The sequence below is a fragment of the Platalea leucorodia genome (assembly GCF_965183815.1).
Source record: "Platalea leucorodia genome assembly, chromosome: 8".
In the NCBI taxonomy this organism is placed as follows: Eukaryota; Metazoa; Chordata; class Aves; order Pelecaniformes; family Threskiornithidae; genus Platalea; species Platalea leucorodia.
In genome coordinates, this window is record NC_138830.1 from 45,967,464 (window position 1) to 45,988,568 (window position 21,105).

The 21,105-nt window shown below is 39.4% G+C and overlaps 1 protein-coding gene across 1 annotated transcript in view; it reads right to left on the bottom strand.

Moving 5' to 3' along the window:
• The window catches only part of PEPD (peptidase D), a gene marked incomplete at its 5' end in the record, with an annotated part of 142,942 nt that overhangs the window by 22,841 nt on the left and 98,996 nt on the right, over positions 1 to 21,105 (bottom strand). Inside the window, one exon of the mRNA XM_082319613.1 lies at positions 16,025 to 16,173. Within this exon, the coding sequence (XP_082175739.1) occupies positions 16,025 to 16,173 (149 nt within the window). The remainder of the gene's footprint in view (positions 1 to 16,024; positions 16,174 to 21,105) is intronic.

Consider the following 21,105-nt stretch of genomic DNA (forward strand, 5'->3'; position numbering starts at 1 on the left):
TCCAAGTCTTCTGTTTTCATCCCCATGACTGCAAAGCTACATGCAACGTCTGACCCTGGTCAACTATTTGAAGCCTCATCCTCTTTTGATATAAATGACGGTCAGAACTCTGTTGCTGTGAGACAAAACACTATCATATCCCGGATGCTCTGAATCAACTTAAGATGAGGTGCCTGCAAGAAGAACTGAAGGTGAGGTGCCTGCTGTTTGCAATACAGCCTACCTCTACAGCTGTGCTAGTACTACTCGTCTCAATCCAAACCCACAGACTCCACTCACAGAAATACAGCAACCTTTATCAAACTAAGGAAGAGATACAAGGATTATACTGATCAGAAACGAAAACACCAAAAATAAATATCCATTTGTCTGCAGAAGTTTAATATAGCAAATGAATGACTCTACTGCCCTAACTGAAAAGATTGCTGTGGTTGTAAATCCTGAGTATTTCTGGGCACTGAGCAAATCCATTAGAGCCCCTTCTTCCCACCCCTCTACTTTTTTCTTTTTCTCTCATTGAGAAAAAACATGACTATTTTCCCTCTCCTCCTCCCACCCAGAGCTCTGCATTCTCTATCTGTTTTGGTTTTTATTCATCTTATCTATTTCATTAGAGACTGAGAACAACAAAAAGCTCCACTGCGAAATAAATAATGAGGCTGGACGGAAAATCTGCAGCTTTGGGCTCTGTCTTGGAACAAGGGCAGCGCTTTGGACAGAGCCCAGCAAAACAACTCTGGACCACTCTTTTATCTCCTAGGCGGTGCCATCAGTTCTACTAGAGATGGGAAGTACTTCAGCTCCAGCTCTCTCATGCATGCTGCAGGAGCTGCAGATAGCACTGGGACACCTCTGGCTGGAGGAAAATTAAACTACTGCTGGAGGTGCACTGCTAAATAATAGAAATCTTGTTTTACAAGTAATTAGGTGTTCAAATAGTCTTAATTAAAAAAAGTGTTTATAGATAGATTGCATTTTCTATTCTATTGTCTGGCTTCACATTTTATTCTACTATGACTACAGTGTGGTGGTATTTTGCACCCCCCTCCAAACCACTTAACTTCCAAGCATTGTATAATACAGTCATACATACACAGACTATTACTAGTCTGCTAAGACAAAATATGAGGATATTTTTGAGCTGACTAGAGACAGTGAACTAAGTGGAGTGACCTTACTGGTCTTCACTTAAAAAAATGGCGATATCCTTGTCTTGTTTGATATGAGCCGATTCCCATCATGCTAGGAACAAACTTTAATAATAGGGTACAAATAGGTTTGTCCCCCATTTTAAACAGGCAATTTGACAAATAAAGGGAATCTAAATGCAAATCTTCAAACATTTCCTAGTACCCTTATAATCTCAAAAACATTGACTTTAAGAGAAACTACTTTACAGTAATAAGGCAATTACTTAAAAGTACAGAACACAATCTATTGAAGACGGGAAGCCATCCTAATTCAAGAAAGATCTCTTAGTATATTTTATTCATAAAGTATATTCACATTGTACACATCTAACATACAGCAAATAGAGATATACAACTCCTCAAATTTATTTTAAACCTAAAATTGTACTAAGTTCATCTGGCAATTGGAATCTTTATAATACAATGGCCTATACAAACCTAGCTGTCCCTTGGACTGGCTGGCATGTCTGCACCCAATTGTCATTTAAGTTAACTAGTAAGTATCCTCTAAGAGCAAAAGTCCTCAAACTCTGCTAATCTATTTTTCCTATGTACATACTGAACTTCCAATAATTGTGAGAAGCAGAGAAGGAAGGACAAATTAAATATCACAGCTAACTTGACTAGGAAAGCCATGAACAACATTTTTTGGTACTCTCACATGATGGGCAATTCAACAATCTGGACATGCAGTGAGGATGTGTGAATCCCTGTGTTAAAGCACAGAGATGCCTATACTCTGGTTCAGATGTCTGTATGCACATCTATGTGTGGATAGCTTTAGCATGTTAAAACAAAGAAAATTATAATAAAGAAGCCTCTCTGCACACAGCCAGGGAACAATCTGCCCAACAGGACAGCATTTGCAGATGCGAAGAAAAACAACCAACTAAAAACTGAATGAACAACATTTTGTACAAAGAATCCTTAATTCATGGAGGTTACTTGATGTTCAGGCACTTCAGTGGTTTGGATTGACCGTGGGCCAGTGGAGAGCTCTGTTACCTGCCGCAAGCTGACGCAGCAGAAGTCAAACCCCATATTAGCATTCTTGTAGCGAGACAAAGCAGTTAAAAAACAACTAAAAACCACAACAAAACAACTTCCACACAAGTGGCTCTAACATCAGTTATGTGAGTTACTGCAAGGGCTGACTGTTTTGCAACACCAGCCTGCACTAACCTCCCACCACCAATCACCCACTAGGATGTTTCACTGATACATTATTCAGGACTATTATTTTTATGCTTTGGAGAAGTTTATCATAGTTGCAGACATGCTTTTTGTGTAAAAAGGTTAGTTCCATTATTATCTTTAAGCCAATTTATAAACCAATTGTAGTCCACTGACAGATGAGGTTTAGAAAGCTAGATTGGAGGGTCCTTGGACTTTGACAGCTTGTACCAAAATGAGTCTGCACTCAGGAAAATCTGCTGATGATGTGTCTGCTCCATTCTTAATTCTCTGCCAAACGAGATACTGGGTAATACAGGTCACTGAACCAGCAACTGGTTCCCCAGGAAAGCTCAGTTACCAAGGCTCATTAGGTTGTGATTTGTTACCTGCTATGCAGCATGTGCTTGGGCAAGAGGCCAGGACAAAAAGCACCTTTTACACCAACCAAAGCATTTGAGATCCCTTGAGATAGAGAATGAACTACACTGAAATGACCAGACAGTGGATATGTCCAATAATGGACTGTGACAGATCATGGATTAATTAAACAATATATAACTACAGAGGCTATTAGTTTTGAGATATCATGCTAACAGGATAGCAGAGGTTTGCAGACGTGTGAGCTACTGTGTTTAAAAATGGCAAACTTAAGGCATTAAGTTTACTACAAGGGGTTTTTAAAAATTTATTCCCATCAACCTGAATGTTACCTGATATTCTTAGATACTAGTGTGACAGAAAAGAAAAAGATAAAATAGGTATTGTTTTACTGCCTTGAAAATATTTCCTCTCTAATTATCTGATTGCCAAACCCACCAAATTTCAGATAAAATATCATGTTTTAGGGACTCAGAAACATCATATAAAGATCTCTGCAATAATCTGTGATCTCTTTGATCACACTATTGATAGGGAAGATTTTTATTCAAAAACAAAACCAAATGCTTCTAGTGAAACCAGAAATCAAAACCATCCCTATCTTTTAACGAACATACCATAACTTTTTAAACAGTAGAATTGAAAAGATGAGTTGTTATAACACATCACACTATAAACTGTTCCTCAGTTGCTGTTAACTCACTGGTATTTTCATTCCAGTGATTATTTTCTGACGTTTTATTAGAAGCTATTCGAGAACATAAAGTAGAAACAGCATACAAAAGTAATTTAGAATTACTGCATGGTATTTAGCCACTTTGGTCAGAAAGTGCTCTTAAAAGGCCTAACAGGATTTTTTTGGCCGCTACTTAGGGTACTTTGTGGTTGTAATGTGACAATGATTAAACCACAAATGATTTAGCAGGGTTTTTTTTGTTGTTGTAGGGTGGAGGTTTTTTGCCAGCACAGATGTCACAATCTTACTAAAAAAAATGAGTATGGCAACGTTGTAGTAACTTCTCCCCAAATTGTGCTAAGGTTAACTTACATTTAATTTCTGAGTGTCCACAGACAAGGGCAAAAGGCCTGATGTCCCCTGGCAGTGCCACTGAAATGCAGACATAACACGCAATCCCTGTCCTGCCAGCAAGCCACTGGAACAGATAAAAAACTGCCAACACACAGTGACCATATCAAACATAAAACAATAGGTCCTTAAAAATGCCAATCAAACCCAGTTTAAAAAACAAATCAAAACACCAGTTAAATACTAAAAACTATTATTTCTTTCCTCTTCACTTGGGTGCTAAAGAATAATTTGTTCTATTTCTGATATTTGTGCTTTCCTTGTGGCCCACTAGATGAAATATTCAGTAGTTGCTCAGTTTTTGAGCTTGGTTTCTTGTAGCACCAGGTAAGGCAACTCTGCAACAGAGCAAGGAATCAGAGAGTGAGAAACCAAAATGCTGTACTCAAACACTGACAACGTTTGGGCAACAGTGAAGCTGTTCAAAGCTTCATATACTGTGTAGATACCTGCCTGTAAGCTTCACAGAGTCAGCATTAGATGGCTACATGGATGCTTAATTCAGGGATGCAAATTCAGGCTGCATTTTACAGTGGTGGCATGGCTGCAACTGGCTGCCGTATGATGAGAAGAGCCTGTTAACTTTCCCATCCTAAAAAGCTGATGGGAACTATACTGAATTTACTGCAGTGTCAGATACCTGCAGAACGGACTGCAGGGATTACTAGACTTCAGCCTCCTCTGTGCCATGAGCGCCAGTGCCGCAGCTCCAAACCAGGATGGCCTCCTTCAAAAACCATCCCTCAACCCCCCAGTAAGATGCACCTGTCTGACAGGAGTGAGAGTTACCGAAGAGAAACAGAGATGACTCCTCATCGCCTCCGAAATTTGGACCTCTTCTTCAAAAGGCTGAATAGTGTTGTGCTATTCAGCTATATTGCAGTATTTCTTTTGCATCAGTATCACATTAGTTTTAGTGGGAAACCCATTCTCCCCATTATAAACCCTGCATATGATCATCTGTAACATGTCAGAAGCAACATCAAGATAACAGTCTGCCATGCTGAAACCTTAAGAAAAGCAATTTGAATAGATGCAGATGTGGAGCAAGAGGAGGGATCTTTTCCATGTCTGGAAAGATACAGCATTGGGATTGAGCAGCGCTGGCAGACATTATGAATTTTACTGCACATTCCTTCCAAATACGTGTATGCTGAAAAGAAGAGAAGATTGGGGGAAGGAGGGAAGTGCTTGGAGGGAGTGATTGTGGTGTGGAAACTTATCGCTATTTGAAGCTTAGAAAAGACTGTTTAGATAAGATTCAGGGCAAACAGCATAATCTATGTCTAGCAGGTTTGCACTCTGACAGCTACAGCTGATGCAGTGTCAAGATCGAAGGACTCACGAACTTTGTACTTCAACTCAAATTACAATGTGGAACGAGCGCGCTTCCTGAATACTGAACTGGGAGAAAATCCGTGCACATCAGGCCATGTAAAGGCTGGTTATTTCCCCCAAAGTCACTGTTCAAATCAGAATTGTACAATGTTACAACCTGTTACAATTAGGAAAAAAGGATTTTTTTAAAAAATAGCCTTAAACCAAAACCCATTCACCAGAGAAACGCTAAGAAACTGCAGCCACTTTAGGCTCTAAGTCTGTAAAGACTTCTAAATGTTTTACAAGCAGAACCCTTGAAGAACCACTGCAAGTAGTGGAAAAAACCCATGTGTGCAGCCAGGCTGGAAAGCTGCAGGTTTGCCCCCGAACCATGGCAGCTCCTGCAGACACTGCCCCCAGAAGGGCTGCTGAGAGACCTCCACACGAGAGGGACTTCAGGGCAGAAAGGCCCAACTGTTTTAAAGTGCCTGGTTTTATACACTTGGAAATAATTCAGTGTTATTTTAGTCTTCCTAACGTTGCAGTGGTCACTGTATGCATGGGTCAGCTCCTGTGCGTTAGTCACAGGCGAGGAAGGGCAGCTCCCAGAAGGTTTGCAGTGAGACTTGCAGTCTGAAATCTTGCATTTCAACAGACTGCTGCTTGCACAGAGGGACTGGAGAATCTGCTGAATTTGACAGAAAATATTGCCTTTTTCTTTCACCTCTTGCCGTAGGTTACTGCTATTCTGGCAAGGCTAGGTTATGTGTCCAACAATGAGAGCTCCAGTAATCAATAACACGGTTTTTATTTAATAATATTTTGCAAGAATCAAGGATTGCAACTTGATTGTCAGCATTTTCTGTGCATCCTTTAGTTCCTTCAGCTTATATTTCCTAAGTGGTGGCTGATGTTTTAACCATTTATACTGACAAAAATGGAATTAACTTACCACAGAAAGCTATACTACCTTTTCTGGGTCAATCTCACAGAGCTAGTGTTCAAAGGGAAATTTATTTACGAACGTTAATGCTAGCAAGAAAAATATAGCCAACTCCATTCAATAGAGAGAGAGCAGACTACAAATAGCTTTTCAAAACATATATTGACAAGATTTACTTTCCAGTCTGTCTTTAGCACAATAACACATTCTTAATTGCAAGGGGAGAAAAAATAATACTGCGGTGTCATTCAGCAGATTTGTGAATATCAAGTACTGGTTACAACATGCCCTGAAAGCATTTGTTCTTCAGAGGAATTGGTATAAAATCTTCAACTTCTGTCATTAATGTTTTATTTCTGGGAATAATTGTTTTGCTTCAGATATTACAGCAGATTAATAATGACCAGCAGCACTTTGCCTAAAATATGACAATCTGAACGGGAATAATTCATATGGGCATTTTGAAATTATACAAACTGTAAAATAGATTGTGCTCTCACACCCTTCCCTGTTGTGCTATTGTCAAAAGGTCCAGTTTACAGTCCAATTTCTTGCTAAAAACTCATCAAAATTAGCTACTGTTTTCATACAGCAAAACAGACAAGTGTGCCCGCATGGTGTTCTACTAAGTACAACTCTGGACTACGTAAAATAAAACTCAAATGACTTGCATGCAAAAAATGCCCACTGCATGTGAATGAGAACCTTGTACTTAACTTGGAAGGAACAGATATTGATAACAGTTACAATTATATTCTTTAGGTATAATAAATTTTAATCCTGGTTGAATACAGTGACAATTACTCTAAAGCAGTATTCAAAATAGTAGCAAACAAATAAATCTGAATTCTAAAGAAGCTACAGAACTGTCACGGATAAAAAGAAGTAGTAATCTGTGAAGCTGCAAATTTTGAATTTGCATATATTCCTAAGCACAACTCTGCTCAGCTTAATAACAGAAACAACTGCCAGTAATATGATCTGCTATGTCAAATACCCTAGCTATTAGTTTCTAATTAAGCAGTTCTTTAATTATTTGGGTTATTCTAATCCCTGGTCTTAGCACTATCCTACCTGAGCTAAATTCTCCACTATTCTTTTTTTGTTGGAGACATGTTATTACAACACAGAACAGGGAATCGTACTGCTACTTTGAATTCAAATGACAGCATTTCATGTTGTATAAAATAGGTTATTTATGAAACTAGTACTTGTTCACTGACCCTACCTCCCCTTGACAGTCTCACTGAAAGAACTATGCCTCAATATTGAGATGCCAAAATGTTTTCAGGAGTACACACCATCCAAAGTTTACATTCTGCCACACAAAAAACAGACCATTCACCCTCTAAAGTCCCTGGGCTTATAGCTACCTCCATGAGCTTTACTACATGAATCTGTTAGCAGCAGGCGAACAGGAAGAAGGCAAAACACTGGGAAATAAAGCGGCTGCTTTGGTTTGTCCTTCTAATTGACAACATTTCTTGGAGGGATGTACATGGGGAAACTAGCTAAGGTGGGCCCCTCCATTGCAAAGTGGTTAGGAAGCTACACCAATGAATGAAAACTGAAGAAATCAGGAGAAAGGCACAAAAAGTGGGCATAGGGCTTTGCACAGCAGCTCAACACTTGTGTAGTTACAGCTGCCCAGAAGACAAAGATCAAGAGCAGGTGGGATTAACTTTGTTTACCATTTTGGACCTACAAATATACAAGGCTTTCTTTGGTCCTCTGCCACCAAGGGGAAACCAGAAAGAGGAGTCGCCAACAACTCAAACTCCAGGCACAACTGCAGCAGCAACCTAAATACTAACATGCTGAGCCAGGTTTTAAGGTTGTGTATGGCAGGTGGCAAACCATGGAGTTGTCACATTTCACCCTAGTGAACTCCCAAGGACCTTTTCTCCTGGTCTTTAAAGGAAGGCCTCGGACTCAGACCTACAGAAGGGTCTAATACCTTTCTCTGAATCGTTATGTACCTCCCACAGTTTGGCCCTAAATATACTGAACACAAGAAAGAAATGACAGAGTGGAAGGGTTACTGCTAACTTGAAAGAAACACCTTCATACACCTATTCTCAACTGCAAAATGCAAGACTTGACCTGGTGAGGCAGCTGGAGCAGGGACAGAGGAGAGACCATCAGCTACAGAGAACTTTCTGTAGTCCAAGCCAGACAGCTGCTGGCCTGTGCTCACTGGCTGCTTGCTCCAACACTCTCCCCTTGGCCTCTTTACCTCAAAAGACCTTAGTATTCTGAGAACTGCTTAATTCTTTGCATTTATTCAGCACGTACAGCAAAAGGGGACCCAATCCTGGTAGGCTCTAAGGATCAGCTGATATCTACATGATTAATAAAAGGACATTTTATTTGCTTGACATGTGGGTTTACTTCTTTGCCTGAAATGTTTTTGACTGTACTTGGTTTTGAAGTGTACTTGACCATACTTTCTTGCTCAAAGATTATATGGCAATCCCAGCATCAATGAAATCTGCAATGGCTGATCTTTGATCCTGGAAGAAAGGATTTAAGAGCTTAAAGATCCCATGTCTTTATGTGAAACTTGAGTTCTGAGAAGGCTATAAACAGGCAAGGAATCTTTCAGCCCTAATATGGAGAAACCTCCATCTTCCATTATCAGAGATGTTAGTCCTGGGATGGAGGTTTCTTTCAAGACATTCCTCAACAGCATTTATCAGAAAGCAAAGCCTGAAAGCCAGAGGCAGCACGACACTCACTCTCATGGATAGTAAAATGCAGGACTTGAGGATATGCATATACCCCTGAGCATTAACTCCAACTTGAAAAAATGCAGAGATACAAATCCTATAGTGAGACCCTATAGTAATATCAGCGTCCTGAGGAGGTAAGCTTTCACACTGCACATAAACTGACTTGGTGAACAACAACTTCTGTGCATATTTGGAACTATTTTTTATTTTTCATTTTATTGAAACAAACAAACATCAATCAGCAAATATTCCCAGCTGCACAGCTAATGTCTGAATGCAATTTCGGTTCAATGGGGACTTTGGATATACAAGCTTTTTAAATCATATAAATGTAGAGATAGGGAATTGAGTGGCTGCCAGCCTGGCCTTACTCAACTGTTCCTTGGGAGCAGTTTGCTAGACAAAGAGATTTTTTTTTTTTTTTTTTTTTTTTTAAACTGAAATTTAGGACAATAGACCTTACTGATTGAGGTATTCTAATTCTTTCTCCCTCTCCCCCCAAATACTAACATGTATAACTCGGAGATTGAAAAAAGTTTTTTCTGTTCGTTTTTTTAAACATACACAAGTTTTGCAGTAGTACCAGGAATGCTAAGTACAACCTCCCTCCCTTCCTTCCCCTTCTTCTGTGACTTTCCATTACTCTACAGAGAAGACAGGGAGGAATGTTCAGAGCTCCCAGTGTGCAATTGCAAAGAGATGAAAATGGAAAGTATGTGATTGCTCCAATATTTAGCTTGCTAATATTAAAGACTCTGTTTATGATCTAGTGCATTAATCCAAAATAGCTTTAATTGCAAAGCTTAAAGATAAGCATACTTCCTTTTTATTTCTTCTCAACACAGTAGCAGATTTAATATACTTGAGAAACTTCAATGTTTCTATAAATAGACACTGTATATAGAAACTTTCTCTATATAGAAACCACACAGTCCTCATCAGCTAGGAATTAAATTTATAGAACTATAATTATTAATATGCTCCAAATGCTCAAGATAATCCAAATAGTAAATAGCAGAAATCACTCGAGAGGCTGGACATGGTATAAATACACAGTCATTTGCTAAAGAATAAAAAAGAAGTTACTCCACAGTAGCTTCCCAAACACTATCGGACTCGTATGTATCACTGACAGTGAAGTATCCATATGACAATAGAGTGATACTCAAAGCTGGGTTAAGTATGAATGTGCTTCATACACAGAAACTGAAGCACACATCACTATCTGTTGGCTTGCAAAGTACTACCTCCCCTGTTAAGAACCAGAGTTGAGTACACGGGCATTGATTCTCATGAACATCTCTTTCTTACATCACTGACGCTTCCATCTGCACGTTTCGTGGAGTGATTTAGGTTAGGAGGGACGCCAGGAGGATATCTGGTCCAAACCCTAGCTTCAAAGCTAGATCATGTTTCTTCAACAAGTTGTTTTCTAGAGGTTTCAGAGAGGGACTTTCAGCAAAACCAATTATTTTACACGTTTCTTCAAACAGATTTATATTAATGACAAAGAGCAAACAATACTGGTCTCCCAGGTGTAACAAATGATGCTTAATAATGCTATTACACTGACACTGAATCTAACTTATGTGATTGGGATAAAGAATGAAGTGAGACAGGATTTGGGAACAATGCACATGTGCCCTTTCAAGTTCTTCAGATCTTGCTTGGCTTCAGTTCAGGCTTTCAACTGCTACCATGACGGTTGTCCATTGGAGGCACTACAGACATTAGAGTTGAGACCTCACACCCTGCCATTAACCGTTACGCTACATAGCCTTATGCCTACTGATGTTGTGCTACAGTGCCGTTTTTCCACAACAGTTTGCTTTTTTAAGCCTGGGCAATTGTGGGGGTGGGGGAGAACTACACTAAAAGCAGTATTTTTATGGTTACAGCATCAAGGACTCCAGAGTTAGGCAATATCAATTGATCCTGTCTGTGCAAGCTTTGCTTGGACCCTTGGTGCTGACGTGTTACGGTCCAGTCCTTTAGATACATGACCATCTACTCCTTTAGATGGGATTTCAATAGTAGCAAGGCCTTTTTGATGATGCTGCCTTTTTCAGTCCTACAATAAAACTTTTAAAACCTTTTGGATATTTTCAATAACACTCACCAGAGGAATAGACCCAGTGCTACGTTTTGTAATGTAGGCAGCTGGCTAAAACACAGAAAACCTGACGCAAGCAAGACTGCAACATCCATTCATGCGTTATTACAGCGAGGAGAATTCACACGGAGGAGATGGAATCAAAAGATTCCTACCAACCACAGGATGCAAATCCACAGGAAGCCCCAAGCTCATTTAGTTCTAGGGCTACCTTATTTCCAAAACACTCTAACTCCAAGGCAAGCACAGCTCCTGCTAGACCACTGAAGATACCTGTTCCTCACATAACTTCTCTGCCATCTGTTGCAAAAGCGGAAAGCGTGCAGGAAAAGAAACAAGACTTCACAAAAAAGCAAGCATGGCAAATGCACCTGAATGTTTCCACTGGGAATTAGCAACCATTCTTGCCTCAGACTCAGACTCCCAGAAGGATGCTAGGCAACTTGCTTCAAACACAATTTTTTATTTATTTATTTATTTTACATTTATTCATTAATAATTTTCTTTCATTTTACCAGTGTCTGGCTTGACAACGTGAAGTCTGATTTGCAGAAAGGCTGGGCACTCACAGCTGTAACAGAGGTCAAAACAGCCAGGGTTTGAGCAAGAGCAATGTTCAGCTCCCTTAAAAAAAGATCTCGAGTCTGATGATTTTCAATCTTGGAATCCCAAACGAGTCAATAGCTTTTACAGTAGCTTCTCCAGCCTGTCTACTACTGCCTGCAGAAGGGAAACTGCTGCACACTTCCACATCGCTAAGAGGAAGTGCAAGCAAACTTACTGCCTGCCAAGCACCTGTGTACTGTTATGATGAGCACTCTGAGAAAAACTGGTGAGGACATTAATAATTCTGAATTCAGAGCAGGTTTTGAACAGTAGACAATAAACAGCTCTGGGCCATGCATGGAAAAAAAGGTTAAAATAAATTACTGAATAGCTGCTCATTAGCTCAGCTTTTTCTGTTATATGCATTGCATGAAGATAGCAGAGGGAGAAATACCGGACGTATCTACAAGAAGATTTTCATTCCAATCATCCTTGGAGGTGAAATCTCTTGGTTGTCCTCACTTACTGTGTTTTGGTTTACACAGCGGAGTTTTGAAGCACATGAGCTGAATTCATTTCAGATGAAAGTAAACTGGGAGATGTGCTCCAGGAGTGCACCTAATGTGCCTCAACCAATTTAGTAAATCTAATGAGATGAAAAAACAATGCAGAAGTGAGACAAATTAGGACACTGACTTCTGAAATACTCTGTCTAGGATACTCGGCTTTACAATTTCACTCTTTTTTAACAACTCTTTTTATGTAGAATATCTATGTAAAGACAAATTATTTCTCAAATCACTGTTCTGAGTAAGAAGTAGATGATGCCTCAGCCACCCAAGTGAATTGAAGTGCCAATATTCTGCACATCTGCCCCTGTATTTTAGTTCTGTGGAAGAGTAAATTTAACCCAGATGGACTTGACGCATTAAGAATATCCCCTAAGTAGAAACGCAACATTCCTCTCTGACATTTTGGATCACGAGCCTGACTTTGTAGGAAAGAGACAATTATCCCACTGCCACACAAGCACGCCTTTTTGACTCTTTCGCCTTAGCGACAAGCATCGCTGTCTTCACACAAGATCCGTGTTCAGTGTTTCAAAATTGCTGCTTATGCAAGACTGAATATGTGTTTCTCCCCGTTTATTTTAAACAGATTTGGTTTGTGGCAGGGGTTGTGACGACTGCACTGAACTTGGGTATAATCCCACAGAGAGCGTTTCTTAACTTCCAGAATATATTATTTGGCTCACAGAAGGAATTCTGTTCTTTCAGTTGGAAGGTAGGGAGATCCATATATGTGATTTCAGCTGTTTGCATGTTTGGACCATGCACAGGATGTAGTCAGACGAATGCTTTTCTACAATGAAATACAATGTTTTGGAGTATTTTTAAAATTATGAGAACTGTTTGTATATGTATTACATTTATTATCAAATGTATGAGGAGGTCTATTATCTCTCAGAAAGTAACTTCACTTGAGAGTCAGTTAGGTTCATATGAGAGCCAAATTGGAAAAAGAAATGCAAATCTCTGAACTACACACATCTATATAAAATGTTTAAGGTCACTAGCAAATGTGTGTCCTTCCATAAACATAGTTATGTAACCCAGTATTTGGTTAGTGACTCTCCCTAAAGTACCCGCTCCCTATCTTGCAATGAGAAAGACTCTGGGAATCATTAACCTTCTGAAGACAACAACTAGATGTCCCCTGTGACCCTTTGCCACAAGGCATAATTAAGGCCCCAATTCTGCAGCTGGAGAGAAATACCATTTTCTACAGTTGCTGACTCTGCTGCGTACACTCTTTCTGCGCAGCCTGCCCCATGAATGGTTACTGCCATGTGAGCCAAGTCACTTGACTGCCTTTGATCTTAGGAACCCTGGGAAATTAAGACAAACAAAAATAATAGCAAAATGAACAAGGGCTCCATAATTCAGAAAATCTAACTAAAACATGATGGGGCTGGGTTTTACATTTAGTGCCTCTAAACCCGCAAGCTTTTCTGCCTCCTTTTTCGGAGACCTAAAGTATTAATTTTCCGTCAGACAGAGAGAAGAGACACTTGAGAGCTGAATTCACATCATCCCTTCCTGCTCCCCTCTGTGACAGTACCCGGCTCCCCCAGGAGCGGATCCCGGTGCTTTAGTCAACGAGCTAACAAATGAGGTTTGTTCAATGAGACGAAGGAGGCTGCAGCCTCTCCCACAGAAACGGCTTTCTCTGGGCAGCAGTAACAATACATTCAGTTTGCACCCACCCCTTCGAGGGGCTCTGGGCTTTCTCAGCAGCCTGAGAAGTATGTGACACTAACCATGCTATGAAGGTCAGTGTTTCTGTTTCTTCTTTTCCTACAGCAGAATATTAGCCTTCCAGGAGATCCAATGCCACTTTCAACTAGCAGTCCAATAGTACATGACATGGCAGTTTTTCTGTCTGTCTCAGTGTTCAATGAAAACAGCTAGCCAAAACATTTTAAAGGAATTTGGTGGAAGGTACAAAGCAGATACGTTTCTTTAAAAGGATTTATGAAAGTCTTTTACAGAAATGTCTTATCTCCTATGTCCCCTTTAGTAAGAAAAGGGGTGTGATTGGAAACAAAATAACTAAGTAACTATTTGAATAATATCTGATTTTAAAAATTTTTTAAAGTTGTATATAGAAGAGGATCTCTCTCTAATCCAACTCATAATTTCAGTTTGAACTGTCTTTAGAACATTGTAAATTTATGTCAGACATTGTAAATACTTTTCTGCCAACTACTTATTTTAAGTGTTTCATACCAATTTCAGTAGTGAAGAGCCTTTGGCCTCTGGTGTGTTTTTGAGAGCCCATCAGAGGAAAATACAATACTACTGTCAGATTTTTTGCATCAGTGGACAGATGGGTTAAAAGCTGCAAAAGAACTAGGGTACGAGCCATACAGAGCTAAAAAAGCAGACTCTTCCAGATGGTGAAGACTTTTGCATGTTGCAGGACTCTACCCACACCTGTAATTCAACGGAGTGCAAAAGGTCCAGGTTGCGCTTCGCTACACAGAGGTACCAAACGAATCCAACCAATGAACCAGTCCACAGAACATGTGTTTAACCTGCTTTCTGTAGCCAGAAAATTCATGATTACTAGTCTCATAAAGAGCATAAATGCATTTGCATTGATCTTCTAAACAGGCAAGATACCTAAAGCACAGTGAGAACAGAAAGTTCAGTCCCATCTTCTGCCAGACTTTAAGAATGATTTCTCTGTCTATGAATCTTAAACTCCCAAGGCTAGTAAAGGATCCTTGCAACTAATTTTCAGAAACACTTAACTTAATATGTCTTTATTTTCTGAAACTGTAAATAAAGTGTTAAGTAAGCTGAGGAATTCTCTACATCATCCTGAGTACAGCATCATATTAGCTCTCAAGTTCTGAAGATAGTCTACAACTTATTAGCATGAAATACTGCCAAAAATGTTACGTGAAATTAAAGGCGGCACTGAAATGCAAAGCAAACTATGAAGAGGAACAGGAACAAGATTCTTCAGGGGAGAAACAGCAGATGATGGAGAATGCACATTGTTATTAAAATGGCAAAATATCTAGTCTCATTTTGCAGATAAGCTTCAAGTGTTATTACTCCCTTCCCAGCTGCTCAAATGAACAGTGCTGCTGCCAGCTTGTATAACAGGAACATTACGTATGTCCTGACTGGCAATCCAGAAAGCCCATGCACTCAGGGCCCAATGATTGAAAGCTAATATGGTAAATTTAAAGGATAAGTGTGCTTTGTTCATTAAGTACATTTTTCTCAAAGCTGTTCTATTAGTAATACTGAGAAATGCTCAAGTACCTTCACCAGTGAAATACTCAAAATAGCAGCAGTTAGCTCTAAAAGCATTTATTGGCTGCCCTGAAAGCAGAACTGAAGAAAAATAAGATTTTCATCAAGCCAGGCAGTTGTTTCAACTATGAAAATGTATACTTGATGAATTAGGTTGCCAGCAGTTTAAAGGCATACAGTGAAGTACCCAATAGCCGGTGCTTTCTAAAGCTTTTTAAGGCTAATTGAGTATCCTTCCCAAAGATGCACATTCCATCCCCTTTTTCAACAGAAAATTTCTATTGAGCTTACATGTAAAATACAGAAAATGCTTGAAACAAACCAAAGCACGACATACATGTTCACTCAAACTCTGACTTCAGTCTTTCGTATAAGCTTCCCGAAAAGGTGGCTGCCAGTGTAAACACACACCAGAGTAACAACTGTCACCACTAGATTAAAGGAATTAAAAAAAAAAAAAAGAGTGGAAGATTAAAATACCTTTTCAATCTTATTAATAATTGTTTATGTGTTACTTCTTTAAAAGTGTTGTATGGAAAATGTTGTGTGTCCTACCTCTGTCCTCTATTAGAAGCTGTTTAAACATGGAAATTAATTTCGTCATCCTGTTCCTTTCCAGCACTTTCTAAAATCCAAACATAATTGTCTTGACAGCCTGAATGCTGCCATGAAGCTCATCAATTCCTGCTGATGTGTACCGATCTTTTACCTGGCTTGACTGCTTTCATTACAGCCCGCGATGACTTCAGCACTGCTTCATAGATAGCCCTCTGGTCAGGAGTGAACTTTCCATTTGCAGGGAAGGTGCAGGTGATGTCGGAGCCATAGCAGTAATACTCTCCTCCCATATCAAACAGGCTAAAAAGGAAACAGAAGGCGAAGAAATGAAAATTTAATTCCAAAGAAACAGTAGAACAGAAGACATTTCTCTTGCTCTGCACTTAAAAATCATCTGCATTTTGGTAGCTGGCCACATAATCACCGCTTGAATGCTGTTGAGAACTAAAGTGAGATGACAGTCCCTTGGAATCTCCTAGCAGAAGGGTATGTGCATTACACATGGCTTAAATGGACACCCTTACGGGCTGTGCTGCTCCTGAATGGAAACACCGAGGGAACGCATGAAGGAAGATAAAAAGTACATGAGGAATCCACTTCAAGCTCTTCAGTTCCAGTTTCTAGGACCTCTTTTCAGAAGAAAAAACATGTCCTTTTTTCTTTCCTGAGAAATGCTAGCACCACATAAAGGGTCTAACCTCAAAACTTACAGAGAAATGTTAATTAAATTATGGCCTTTTGTATCCAAGTGTCAAAACACATCTGATGGTTTAAATAAAATGTCCTCAATAAAGGTTGACTGCCACTGCTCACAATATAAACTTTCCTTTAAGACAGACTTGCCTAACAGGGATTAAAGAAACAAGGATTATGGGAAGATCCAACCAGAAAAGAACATTTAGTACGGTTTTCTGCATCAGAGGTAGAAGAAAAAAAAATATTAAGTGCTTTCTTTTATGGGGACAAAAAAACTGGTTTACCCCTTGAGAAGCATATTTATTTTATACATGAATCAATAATTCACCACTGATTGCTCAGCTGCCAGAAATTAATCTACAAGAATAGCAAGTGGGTCTCTACGCCCTTGTGAGAACTAGGTTAGACATTTGCAATGCTATGCTTCTTGATTCTACCTGATAAGGCACCGCACTGGTTTCAGTAGGCTCAAAAAGTCAGCAAATAACCAAATAACCATTTGGACCAAGCAATACTTGAGCAAATAACCCCCCTAGTTCATCATATATTGATTACAAGAAGGCACATTTTAAATCTAAGACTTTGGTCTTCACACACAGTATTTGTGCGACCTCCTCATTTCTTAGGTAATGAATGAGAATTGAAATCTGATAATTTAAGTCTTCTTCCAAACACCTCAAACAACTGTATGAGACTCTTATCATCATAAGAAACATAATTTTCCTTCACTGTGTTTGAAAACTTTGGAGTTTTCTTCCTCTTGCTACTGCTTCACAGCAAGGTCAGTCAGACAACACAAGCAGAAGGAAGGACACTCCACTGGAGCACCCTCTCTGCCACCGAGTCCTAATTACAACTGTCATTAGCAAAACTGTGCAGCATAGCTCTGTCCCCAGCCAGCATACATGACTAGGTAAAGATAAGTATAAGCTACCACAAAAAGCGCTACAGTACACAGCTGTAAACATTCACCATTTCCAACATAACTGCCACTGAAAGCAATGGACAATAAGTAAACGAAGGCAATCACAATAAAGCTAATTAATATTTCATCAGGGTTGGGACTCTTCTTACTGCATTGCATACTCTGACACATACTCATGAAGATTTAGCCCAAGAAATTTTAAAATCCACCCTACAATTTCCTCCATGAACAAATCTTTGCACTGAGTGCAAGCCCTGCTGAAGTCATCGCCACCCTCCCCAAACTGGGCAAGGTTCACCTGCAGAGAGACTTGCAGGACTGGAACTTCAGGAACAAACCTGATGGTTTACAGATGCAGAACTGCACAAGGCTTAAAGCTGCAGGAGCAAACTCCTTAGGAGAATGCTACAGAGAGAACTGCAAAGTTATGTATGTACACACAGAGCTAATACAAACACTATATACATTCACTTAAATATGAAATACGGTATGTTGAAACAGAAAGTTGCTAACTGAAAAAAGATACACAATAGACAGCAAATGTCAGACCCACAGGGTAAAAAAAACCACGATTTGACAGCAACATAGCAACTGTAAACTAGCCTAGCCAAACCTCAAAATCAGAAACACCATCAACACTGCCTAAGTTTTGATTTTATGATTAGATTTGCTTCTAAAAATAACTAATGATACACAGAAAACCTAGGGATACATAAAACTAGTTGCAGCAACTCAGAATCATGTAAGAAGCTGCTACGTTCTCTAATGTGCCAACAAGATACAGATTTCAGATTAGTTATAAATCTTTCAACCCATCCCAGACTGAACCCTTTCAAAATCACAAATCAAGTTTCATGGTGCTTTGTGGGATGTGCAGCAGTTCTGTGGCCTAACTCTGTAGCATTTACAAGTGTAAGTGTCCATTCAGCATGGCGACAGTAAAGCTGTGACCAACAACTTCCAAACTCCCTGTCCATGTCTACTGGAAGTTACTATGCTTTCTGTATTTTACCTGGAGAATAGTTATTCTGAACTTACCACAGGCAAAATTTTAGCTATGTCTTTAACCTTACAATTATCAGCATTTTCTCAAACCCATTCAACACTCGGTGGTTGTTAAGTAGTTTTTCACATTACTGGAGCACTGAGTAATGGAAAAAAAATATCACAAAGCTGATGGTACACCAAAACAAGGCTCGCAAGCTAGGAAGCACCATTTGTTCAGGTTTCTTGGCTTCCAGACATGAGGAGACATGAGGGAAGACGATCTTTCAAATTCCACCTCAGAGCACAACACATCATCCAGCCTGCATGCTCCAGTGAAAAAGCATCCAAACCAAACTGTACATTTGGGAGATATTTTGGCTCTTATTGGGAATTCTCTTCCATTTAACTTCAGTTGGGAACATATCCATTAGTTAAAATGTTGCCCAAGACATGGAAATAGCCCAAATATTGTAGTTATCCTGAGGAAATAATGGGAGCCTGAGAAGATCCCGGTTTCATATCTTTGCTTGCCAGGCAAAATAAGTGGTGAAGCACATTTAAGTCAAATAAAATGCATGTGAGCTACTATCTTCTCCTGTTGACTAACTGGAAAAAGTTTCTAAAAGCAGGTTGCTTAAATCCTGGTTCCTTAGAAAAAAAATACATTTATTTTACTCTGAAATTAGATGGTAACTGCTAGTAAACTGCTAGTAAAAGAGATATTATTAATGTATTTTAGTATGTTCTTGCACATACAAAATTACCTGGCTGATAACGCAGTCTACGTACAGCGGGGTCATGTACAGAAACAACTACTTAATGTTATTTGGACTGTATCAAATGTAGCAGCAATCTAAACAAATTAAATGCACAAATGAGAATAGGCCTTACAGGCATATTGATCTATGGCTTACCTTTCAAGAACTGTTTAATGTAGAATAACATATGCAATAATATAACAAAGTACCTCCAAACTCAATTTATCTAAAAGGGAAATGTAAGTGCTACATGTCTAGCAGACTGTATATGTTGCCTATTACTAAACCTAACTGTGAATTCAGTTTTCTGTTGAATGAAGAAAAATTTCATTCCAGAACAACCCTTTCCCCACTCCTTTTTCAGCAAGGATGCAGTTGTTAATTGCTGATTTCAATGAATGCAGAGATGGTATGTCTGAGACTGTCACGATTCCGAGGTGTCTCGAGTGGCAAGGCGGCCAGAGAAGGAGTGTGTCACTGATCAGAGAGAAGCGCACGGTTTTATGTCAAAGTGCTCACTGATTTAGCTTGAAGCTGATGAAGTCTTTTATTGCACAGCTCAATCTCTTTCAAAACCTTCCGAGAGAGAAGCTAATCTTGCTTTGCATCACTTTGTTGGGAGCAAGAGCAACGAAAACCTACCTGGCTTAATTTCAGGGTGAGAAGTGCATGGTGTATAAAGCAGATTTAACAGTCAGAAGACCTGAGCACTCTCTAAAAATTCCATGTTACTGTTTCAATTTGTTTTCTAGAATTAATGAGAAGCTATACCACAAGTAAAAGACGCATAGCAAAAATAGTCCAAACTCCTTCTTGGAAGTACAGGCATAGCTCTCCTAAGGGAGGCTTCAGTTCTGCGTATGTGTATGATCTTTCCTCTCAAACTTATTGCAAAATTCTTTAAACATTATTAACTAAAACTGAACAATGCAAAGTATGAGAAAAATCAGATAACCTGTCAGTTGCTCTACTGACAGAATGACTTGCTTACATATCATTAATACAATGTTAGCCAACAGCATCCAAAAAAAAAAAAAAGTTGCCTTCTGCATCTGTTTTAGAAGTCACCTTCAAAAATGACTAAGCATTTCATTCCTTTCACAGGGAAAAGGTGACAACCACAACTTAAAATTATTTTGTACGTAAAACGGTATCAAGTCTAAAAGAATCAGAAACACGTGTCACATGCCACAGCCTTGCAGAAAGATCGGCTGGACGTGCCCCTCCTTACAGGAGCTTCTCAGCCCTTCCCGGGCAGGTCTCCAGTGCCGCCGGCAGCGGCCCTTCCGCATCCAACCAAACTGGTGTCCTGCTCCCCATGCAGGAACCCAGGACGGGAGTCTGGAGAAAATATTTGAAGTCCCGTTGATTTTAAAGTAAACACAGGCTTGTAAGTCAGTACTGTAACTGAAACGCTACACAACATGATGCGCAGAAGCTCTTTTCCCCTTCCGTCCCTCTGTAACAATACAGACGCATAAGACGTGGCCGTGTAACTTTCACAGAATATTGGCACCACAAAATGCAAATGTATAGTTACATTTTTGGCTTTCAAGTCCAGAAAAACAATATGCATTTTGATATCAATTTTAGCTTTCTTAACCTCTGACTATGAAGCATCACAAAACACTTTGCCTAACCCTTTAGATTTGAAAATTGTGGACTATAAACGGTCATGGTTCTTTTCTTCATAAAGTCACTGTATACCATTTTTTTTAAAAATAAAGCATCATCTTCCTCTAAGCATGTGTTTTACTTTTATAGGCTTGCTGACACTTTTATTGCCAAATAATTTGAAACTGCCAGGCAATGAAGCAAATTATGGCCAATATCACAACGGGAAGCAATACTTTATTTGGGATATCT